Source organism: Eulemur rufifrons, chromosome 7 (assembly GCF_041146395.1).
Source record: "Eulemur rufifrons isolate Redbay chromosome 7, OSU_ERuf_1, whole genome shotgun sequence".
Classification (NCBI taxonomy): Eukaryota; Metazoa; Chordata; class Mammalia; order Primates; family Lemuridae; genus Eulemur; species Eulemur rufifrons.
In genome coordinates, this window is record NC_090989.1 from 281,705,608 (window position 1) to 281,715,324 (window position 9,717).

General features: G+C 46.2%; 1 protein-coding gene across 3 annotated transcripts in view; it reads left to right on the forward strand.

Moving 5' to 3' along the window:
- Positions 1-9,288, forward strand: part of NUP214 (nucleoporin 214) — an 89,151-nt gene extending 79,863 nt beyond the window's left edge. For all 3 annotated transcript variants that reach the window (XM_069476971.1, XM_069476972.1, XM_069476973.1), the window contains exons 32-36: positions 910-1,062; positions 5,041-5,212; positions 7,613-7,752; positions 8,635-8,659; positions 9,188-9,288. In XM_069476971.1, the coding sequence (XP_069333072.1) occupies positions 910-1,062; positions 5,041-5,212; positions 7,613-7,752; positions 8,635-8,659; positions 9,188-9,221 (524 nt within the window). In that variant the 3' untranslated portion in view covers positions 9,222-9,288. The remainder of the gene's footprint in view (positions 1-909; positions 1,063-5,040; positions 5,213-7,612; positions 7,753-8,634; positions 8,660-9,187) is intronic.
- Positions 9,289-9,717: the final 429 nt, after the last annotated feature.

The following is a 9,717-nucleotide window of genomic DNA, read 5'->3' on the forward strand; positions in this document are numbered from 1 at the left end:
TGATATATAGTGTGCTGTCTATATTATCTGAGTACTTTAGCTAGTTACATATATTGTAACTAGCTTCTGTGACTTTAGCTAGTTACATATATTGTCTGTCAGGTTTGCATTTCTTATAGCAGACCAAAAAAATTCTCACCCATCTTGATTTTTAGTAGTTTCCTTTTTTCCTTCAATTCTCGGAGTGGATTCATTGCATAGTTGAGGGAGAGAATGACCCTCTAGATAAGCATCTAAAAGGTTAAGGGCTTCATTGACCCTCTTAGAAAGGGGAAATGAGACTGGAAGCCATGCTGTCCTCATTTGCATTCTGCTGTGCCTCCCTGCTCCAGGGGTGCGCTAGAAGCAGCCTGGTTTTTCCTGTTTCATCTGCCACTCTGAGCAGCTCAGGCAGCAAGCGTGCTGAACCTGCCTGTAAAGCAGAAAGCAGGTGCTAGAAGCCATTATGCTGGTTTGGATTTCCTCTAACTTGAATTTCCCTAGTTTGACAAAATTTGAAGTTGCTCCTCATGTGAAGAGACGAGTGAAAGCAAGCCCTGTTCTTCAGAAGGCAGCAGGCCTGTGCGAAGCTGAGCCGTGGTCCTCCATTGCTGGGTGGACCTGATGCCATGGGAGCACTGGCATGAGCTTCTACAGAGGAGCCTCTGCAGTGAGGCTTCTCGCTGCCCCTTTATTTTGTGCCTGTAGAATTATGCCAGGAAATCCGGAGCCTGGTACCAAAATGATTAAAAACATGAAAATCAGAGAAAGTATCTGTTGCTCTCTTACAGCTCAGCTCCCTGGGGTCCTAAGCTTCTTGTCACTCCTGTCTCCTCCAACACCCAGCAGGTGTCTTCCTTCTCTGTTCTGAGAAATAAATAAGGACATTTCTCTCCCTCTGATCTCCCTCACACGTCTTCATCCTTTCAGATACCTCTAACCTATTCGGAAACAGTGGGGCCAAGACATTTGGTGGATTTGCCAGCTCGTCATTTGGAGAGCAGAAACCCACTGGCACTTTCAGCTCTGGAGGAGGAAGTGTGGCGTCCCAAGGCTTTGGGTTTTCCTCTCCAAATAAAACAGGTACTCCTATACATATTAGTTATGGTTATTTGTATATTTGTATTTATTTATGCATGGATATCTGGGAAGAGACTATTTCCAGAGTGGTTCTCTCAAAAGAGTAGGGCCGGAGAATGGATGAAGCTACCCTTTCCTCCAGTTATATTTATTGAGCAGCTACTGCATTCCTAATGCTGTTCCACAATGCAACCCTTCAGAGTACTGTCTTCCTAGGGATGAAAGCATTGCAAACATTTAATTGCAGAAGAGCCACAGGAAAGGAACACACAAGAAAATAACTAAAATATGAACAAGAAAGCATCCTGAGTCACAGATTTGTTGGGTACCCCTTACCTATGATGGTCAAGACAGATAATCTATTTAATTTCCTATGTGTAAATCATTTTGCCCTCTTTCCCAAATCACTTTTTTTAACTTTTAATTGTAGTATAACATACATATATACACACACACAGTGTCCACGTATCAGAAGCATATAGGTCAACTAATTTGCACAGTGGGAACACACCCATGTAACTGAGAAAAAAAGGACATTAGCAGCACTACTTTTTATCTTAGTATTACTATTAAAGTATACATTTATAAACTGAGCTTTTTATAATCATATATTTTCATAATTAAAAATTTTATAAAAACAATGTATATTTAGATCTGAAGACATGTGCTTCATTTCTGTCAGCTGCCCCTCTACCCTATTTGTGTCTCTGAGATCTTTTGGCCATACACACACACAAATACGAACATTTGACTGAGAAACTTTCGTTCATTAATCATCAAGACTTTTTGTTTTAGGAGCCTGTTAATGTTTTATTTGACTCTTATGTTTTTCTTATGTGGATCCTTATCCTGGGATCAAGTCCCAATTGATTTAAGAATCTGACCCTTTTATTTTTTTCCGCCTTAGAGAAAATATATCCTCCCACTTTTCAGAGTATTTTTCCTTTTGATGATTTGCCCCATGAGACCACTTAGATTGAGGACTCTAACAGAGAAACTACCTTTCAAATACATGAGATGAATGAGTTGGCAACCAGAACCATCGAAGTGAATGTAGAGGGAAGCACTCCCCCTCGTGTTGCAGAGCTTGCACTGGTTCTCGGAGAGCTCCTTCTGTCAGAGGAGGTGCCTTAAAGCACTGAGCAGAAGGAAAGGCCGCTGTAGAGGAGGTGCTTTTCTGCCTGAGCAGTACAGATGCCGAAGGCATCAGGATTATCTCTTCTTGCTTTGAGAGGGATTTTACGTTGATGGTTTGCATGAGTCTTTGAAAAATTCCACAGGTGTCCATCCTCCCTTTAGTAAAATTGCATTAGAAAACAATACTGCTCGAGGCCGGGCGCAGTGGCTCACGCTTGTAATCCCAGCGCTCTGGGAGGCCGAGATGGGAGGATCGCTCAAGGTCAGGAGTTCGAGACCAGCCTGCAGTTTGAGGTTGCTATGAGCTAGGCTATGGCACTCTAGCCCGGGCAACAGAGTGAGACTCTGTCTCAAAAAAGAAAAAAAAAATAATACTGCTGGAGATTATCTGAGGAGCTGCTGGAGGGTGGACAGACTGAAACTGGCTTTGCTGCCCTCCTGCGCCAACTGGGTCTGCACCCCTGCTCTGTCTCTGGAAGTGTGTTAGATTTAGTGACATGGAGGGAGGCAGGGGGACAAATGATGGGGAGATGGGTGGTGGGCTTTGGAGTCACACAGACCTTTATTCCAGCTCTAGCACCAGCAGCCGGCTAAGATTAGACTTGTTCTGTGAGCCTCAGTTCCCTGACCTATGAAATAATGACCTCAGGCTTATTTGGAGGATTAAAGAGAACTGTTATACAGCACCTGGCACATAGTGGGTCCTCAGTAAATCAGAAATTTTATTATTATTGATTATTAGTAAATTTCTGTTTCTTCTGGAGAAGACAAGCATGCAAACATGGCAACTAATAAAAGTGGGCCCCTCCCACCATCAGCAGTGAGTTGCCTGTCTGCAAAGATAAGACCAGAGTGACTGTTTTTTTCTTACTGCATTTGGCTATGGCCTAGGTGGTTTGGGAGCATTTTCTGTGTGTCGAGGGGATGGCTGGAGGGGTGTTAATCTCCTCCCCTCCCCTGTCCAGTTAATTTTCTGTGTCATTGTGGCTTCTCATTTTTCACTCAACCTTCCACCAAGAAGTCTAAACAATATTGAATACGAGGCACTAGATAAAGCCCTGTGTGTCTAGGAAGAAAGTGTAACTAGATCTGTGATCAGTCTTAAATAATTCAACTGCAAGGGTTTTTTAGCACTTTTTTTTTTCCAGTCTGTTATATTTGTAACCCAACAGTCTCCATTATCATGGCTTGGAATTTCACCCAAGGTTTTAAAATGCAGAATGTTAACCCAAACGGGAGCCTTAGCAAAAAGTACCTTCTCCCCTGTGCAACCACTACTAAATGGTAAATAAGCACATAACTGAATCACAAAATAACAGTTAACTAACAGTTAACTAAGGAATTCAGCTGATAGCTTTTCATACCAGTATTTGCTCTTTGCCGGTGCAGGTAGCGGAAGCTTGTGGTGTGGTCATGTTTATACGAAGGGCAGATTCATCCCTCTAATGGCAGATCCACTTTCTGAAAGGGGAGAAAATAATGTTCCTGCCTTCACGGGCTGCTCATCTCCCCAGTTGTTACTAGGCCACCCTACTGCCTTTGGCATGTAGTTCACAGGCCAGTGCTCATTTTAAGAAGTACTCTACTCCCTGTAGAGGGTGGTCTCCTATAGACACATTTCCTATACCATTTTATTCCATTCACACTCAGGTGGGGAACCTGCAGCCTCAAGGCCACATGTGGCCCTCCAGATCCCCAAGTGTGGCCTCTCGACCAAATCCAAGTTTAAAAGGATTTGTTTTGTAAAATTTGGGTTCAGTTGAGAGGCCATACTCAAGTATCCAGAAGGCCGTATGTGGCCCCAGGGCCGCAGGTTCCCCACCTCTGGAGGGTTTGGGAACCCCATCGGGAACAGGAAGAATAGCTCAGGGGAGGATGTTTCGTCTCCTGCCTGATGGGCATCGCCACCGATCAGAGGGGGCTGCCTCATGCATGGCCTGAGCCTTCCCGTGTGGCCGCCCGCATGCGCGCTGCCCTCCAGCCAGGCAGGGCCCCCTGAGCAGCTGTGCTGGCGGCTGACAGAAGGCGTCTGGACTCTGAGGCTGTCCTCACGGCTGACTTCTTACTTTATTAGATTTATACAGCAGCCTTCCTCCAAAGAAGAAATTTGGTGTACTTTTTATTGAGAAGTAGTTCCAGACTGCAGAAAGAAGGCATTTTTAAAAATTCTTCTGTACTGAGAGAGGGACTCTGGGGAGAGATGTGCAAGCCTTCAGCCTGTAAATAAATAAAAGACACCTGGCTTGGTGCCAGTGTGCACGTCTCTGTCTCTGCTGTGACCCAACTCAGGGATTCGCCCTGAGAGGGGGTTTTGAGCCTCTGATTTTATAATTTGGGTCTCCATGAAACTAGATGGCTCGCCTGTGTGCCGATTAAGTAGTGAAACCTGTCGTCTTTTGACAGCTGGGTAGGAATTGGAGATTTGGGGGATGGTTTTTCAGTGAGGAGTCTCAAAACAGCTCAGAGGGCCTGGGAGGGATCTCGATACACTGGGTGGGCGCTCATTGGTGGTCTGGTGAGCCCAGCCTGCCTCGGGGAGGGGTTTGGGCATCTCTCAAACACAGGGCCTGGGGGGCTCTCCTGAGTGGACCCCACAGCCCTCTGCTGGAAATGGAGGGAGTGGTTTGGTTTGGGAGGTTTTTGTTTTGTTTTAGTTTTAATGATCATTTTGTTGATGGAAGGGGTATTGCCCTTTATTACAGTTCTTTGCATTTGAATTTCTAATGTTCTGTTTTCCCTTTTTTCCTTCCTGCTTTGATTTGGTTTCTCATGCTCAATGTCTCCTCTTGCTGTCTCCTTCTTCCTTTCTCCCTGTTTCTGTTTGCTTGCCTCTGTTTTGCTCAGGTGGCTTCGGTGCTGCTCCAGTGTTTGGCAGCCCTCCTACTTTTGGGGGATCCCCTGGGTTTGGAGGGGTGCCAGCATTCGGTTCAGCCCCAGCCTTTACAAGCCCTCTGGGCTCGACGGGAGGCAAAGTGTTCGGAGAGGGAACTGCAGCTGCCAGCACAGGAGGATTCGGGTAAGCCCCCCACCCCCCAGGAGGGACCTGTGGAAACCCACCAGTTTGTGCCAGCCAAAAGCCCTGGGGCCCAGTACTCTTGTTCTGAAAAGAATGTTCTTACATTTTCCAAATTCTTGACCATGAGCTGAAGGCCCCTCCCTTGAAATTGGCAGACAAGGCCCTTGAGGAGTCCTGCTCCTCTATAGGGTGAGGCTCATTTCTTCCACGCCGGGCTCTGTTGAATACATGGGTGGACTTCTGCTGTGTTGCTGTCCCCTGCCGTGTAGAGTCCTGGTCATCAGAACTGTTCTCCAGGTGGGGTTAAAGGAAGGAGAATCGCCAAGACTGCTCATATGCTGACTTCTCTTAGGAAGTTCTAAATGAATAGTTTTTACCATTCTTTCCTCTTGGGATTGTTCTGCAGTAGACCCCTTGTCCTTGAGCAAACAACTCCTGTGTCCCCTGCGCCCCTTCAGACCCTCAGAGTGGGTATTCAGTCCCACAGTCCCGGGGCAGCTGGGGCGCTGGGCCCTAACTGGAAGCCTCCACGCAGGGAGAGTCTTGCCGGTCACGCAGCTGTTGAAGCAGCTTGTGTTGCCTGTTCACATCCTTACTTGACAGTGCCATGTTAGGGAGTTGCTTCTAAGGACAGGACTGCAGTCTGATTGCCAAAACCCCAAAGAAAAAATAGACTTTGTCACCGCAAAATCCCAATAAAATGTATGTGGTGATGACTACAAAGTCTATCGTTCAAAGGAGGTATTGATGCCTGAAAGTGACTCTCACCCTCGCTACTGGGCTCAGGATGTAATAGAGCTGACAGTCTGGGGCGAGGGAGATGATTTTGTTTTGGGGGATTGTAGAGGTATTTGAGATAGAAGTCTTGGCAAGATGACAGCATCTTTGTCTTGAAAATAAAGTATGTTCTTATTCATACTCTTCCCTCCGTGAAAGATGCTGGAAACTTTCAAGGAAAGTGAGCCAGCTGGTGTGTTGTTTCTTGTATTTCACGTAGAGACTAATTGGTCATTTAAGTTTCTTTCCCCTCAAGAATTAAAGTTAATAAGAGAAGCTTAGAAAGCAGAGTTAGGGACCAAATTAAACTAGTATTCCTGTCGGTGTCGATGGGCACCCATCTCTGCAGTGACGGCCCGGCTAGCACACAGTACTGCAGAGTTGGTGGGAGGCTTTGGTTGTCTGGGAATAGTGAGATATTTATTTACTTGAAACCAGCTGTTTTTTTCACCAGTAGGAAAGTATCATATTCTGCCTTAGGATGGCTCTCCCACATAAATCCTGACTGGCTGGTTGGTTCCATTTTCAAGAACAGGACTAACAAGCATCAGGTCAGGTATTGTAGCTCAGAAAGAGCCCATTGCCTTTTTTCAGGTCCCTGCCCACAAGCCTGTCTCTGACCCTGGCAGGCCTCCGAGAAGGGCACCGCTGTTGTAGATGAGAGGGGTAAGGCAGGAGGAGGAGGAGAGCAGGACCACTCCTCGGGGAGACCCATGGGAGCAGGCCCCGGCCGCCTTTGTATGTAAAAGACCCTTTGCTGCATCCTTAAGAGTAGACAGAATGAGAAGGAACCTGCTTAACACACTTTTCTTTCTTTGGGGTGGGCTCTTGCCCTAGGTGCTGTCTCCTCTCCCAAAAAACACTGATCCATATGCCCTATATAGTCATCCCCAGACCCAGAGGCTCTCCCTGGCTCAGCCAATTCCTCTGAGAACGATTCAGGGGGCTATAATATGTCACTCAGCCTCGTTTGCTGGACCAAATATGGAGGGAAACTCCTAAGTGAGGTTACCCAGGGGACCCAGGTTACCAGGTCCCCCCAGGTTGGGGGACCAAGGGAGAGAAAATAGTAGCCATTTTTACATTGTTTTATATAGTGTTTATTGATTCAGGAAACAAACACAAAGTTCTGAATGAAATCATGGTAGAACCTGCCCCTGCCTAGTGTAAATAGAATGGTGATCTTTGTGTGTACAGGATCTTTACCTCATGATGAAAGGTCAATAGAGTCAAGATCCCTAGAGGAGCTGAAGATAAATAAATGGGGGTTGGATAATAGAGAAGTGCCAGAATGATGGGATAGACCTAAAGGCTTTTTAGAGGTGGAGCAGGAAGCCTGTGCTGCTTAGCTCCCAGGTGACCTGGAATCTCCAGACAGTGGACAAAAACTAAAACACTGCATAGATTGGATTTCATTTTGTATTCCTGTTATTTTTCTTCCCTGAGCTGAGATAAAGGTTTACTGTGAGCTATATACCCATTCTTTCTGAGAGACTGCTAGCTCAGGCCCAGCCTGTCACCTTGAATCACATGGGTCATGCATGTCAAGACTTAACGACAGCAGACTGAGGCTTGCAGGCAGTGGAGTGGGAGGCCCCACTAACCACAGTCCATTTCTCCCAGGTTTGGGAGCAGCAGCAACACCACATCCTTTGGCACCCTCGCGAGTCAAAATGCTCCTACTTTTGGATCACTGTCCCAACAGACTTCTGGTTTCGGGACCCAGAGCAGCGGATTCTCTGGTTTTGGATCAGGCACAGGAGGTAGGTTGCCATGCGTCTTCCGCAAGCACAGTGCGCCCTCCCGCCTTCTCCTCCTGTAAATGCCTTCTCTCCCAAAACAGTGAATGTGTTTTACCAATTCAGTTTAATATTTTAAAAGCTGAAAGTGGTTGAAAAATAAAATGTTTTTAGGTTTTAGTTAGACTTGCAACTTGGTACCAGTTTCTTACCAGACAAAGTATTGACTTGATTTGAAAACCCCAGATAATGGTCTGACTGGGCCTTGGTTTAAAAATCCAAGCCAGCAGACTTAAAAAGTAAGATGTAGAAACTTCCCAAAATGTCTTGCATTTGCTTAACACTATGGTTCTTCAGATAGCAGAGTACATATGTTCCATTTTGTTCTTGCAACAAACTCATGAGGCACAGAATCTTCCAAATGAAGAAACAGAAACTCCAAAGAGCTAAGTGACTTTCCTAGAGTCGTACGGTTTGCAGCAGAACCAGGCCTAGAACCCAAGTGTCTTGTTTCTCTGGCTGCCAAAAAGAAGAGAGAGCAAGTGGATGGAAAAAATAGAGGAAAAAAACAAATTTTCCTAATGAAATGGATCTGTATGGTCCAGTGCAGCTATGTGAGAGGGGCCGTGCTAGAGACCCTCTGCCTATAGCCGGGGTCAGGAGGAGGGAAGAACCCTAAAATACCAAGAAGATAACGCATAAAAAATAAAGGATTCCCCCTGCTTTCCCTTGACGGATCTGAGCAGCTCCAGAGGAGCTTCAGCGTGTACCTTCCTGCCCGTCCCCCAGCTGGCCGGGGAGAAGAGGGCTTTCCGTGGGAAGTAAGGGAAGGAAAGAGCTGAGCCCAGAGGCCTCTGTCGTTCACGTGTATGTGGTTTAACCCTGCTTTTTTCATCTGCCTTTCAGGATTCAGCTTTGGATCAAATAACTCGTAAGTATCTATCTCCCTCTTTGTGTCTGATTTTAGTTAAAAGCATTAAATAAGTCTGGAAGAGTGTGTGGCATGTAAAACCTATTGAAATATTAATTCTTGCTGGATTTATGCATTTTGTTTCTATTTTTCCTGTTTTTAGAGCTTGTCCTAGAAGCATGGGGGTTCAGCAGCAGGTTTTGTGTACTTGCTAGTCTCCATAGTAATGTGGCAGGAGGTGCCAGGCCTTACCTTCTTAAAGGGCATGGCTCAGAGAGAAGAATGTGCCCACCAGTGAGTGTGGGACTAGAAGGAGGGGCTTAGGAGCTGCTTCTCCTTATTTCCCTGTTAGTGTCTCAAAAGCTTCATGCTGACCACGGGGCTCCAGGCCCCTCACGGAGTCTTGTGTGTTGATCTTCCCTCTGCGCTTCTGTATAGAGTTTCGAGATGTTTAAAATTCAGGGTCCTGACCTCTACGCATAGGCACCGAAGCCCTTCCGCAGCAAGAGCAGGAGCTGACTCCGCCTCTCTTCTGGTGCTTCCTTGCAGGTCTGTCCAGGGCTTCGGTGGCTGGAGAAGCTGAGTGGGTGTCAGCAGTCCTTTCGGTTCCTGTGAGAACTGCATTCTCAGCGCCTCTGCACCGAGAAACACTGGAGCAGCCTGTTAAAATGGACTTTCTCACTGAAACGCACATATGCAGAAAGAAACAACAGAAACCAAAACTCAAAAGATGCTTGATTGCTTGTTTTGTTTTGCTTTATATTTCATGTTGGGTTTTACCCCCTGCTATTAAACTGTTTGGTCTGTTTCTGTACAGAATGTATTTGGGCTTTTTCAGGTCACAGCCAAGGAGAGAAGTTTCCCCATTTCTGTGGCTTTGACAAACCAGAAGAGCCTCCGCCAGCCAGCAGTGTGTCTTCAACGATGGCATCAAAAGAAACCAGCATCGGGTATCGATGAAAAAAAGGGCATAGAATCGGTCTTGATCTTGCTTGGACCTAGAGCCCTCCACGTAGGGAAGAGGTAGAATGCTGTTGGGCCACCTCCTTAAGGTCGTAACTTGTCCTTTTTGCTGTTGT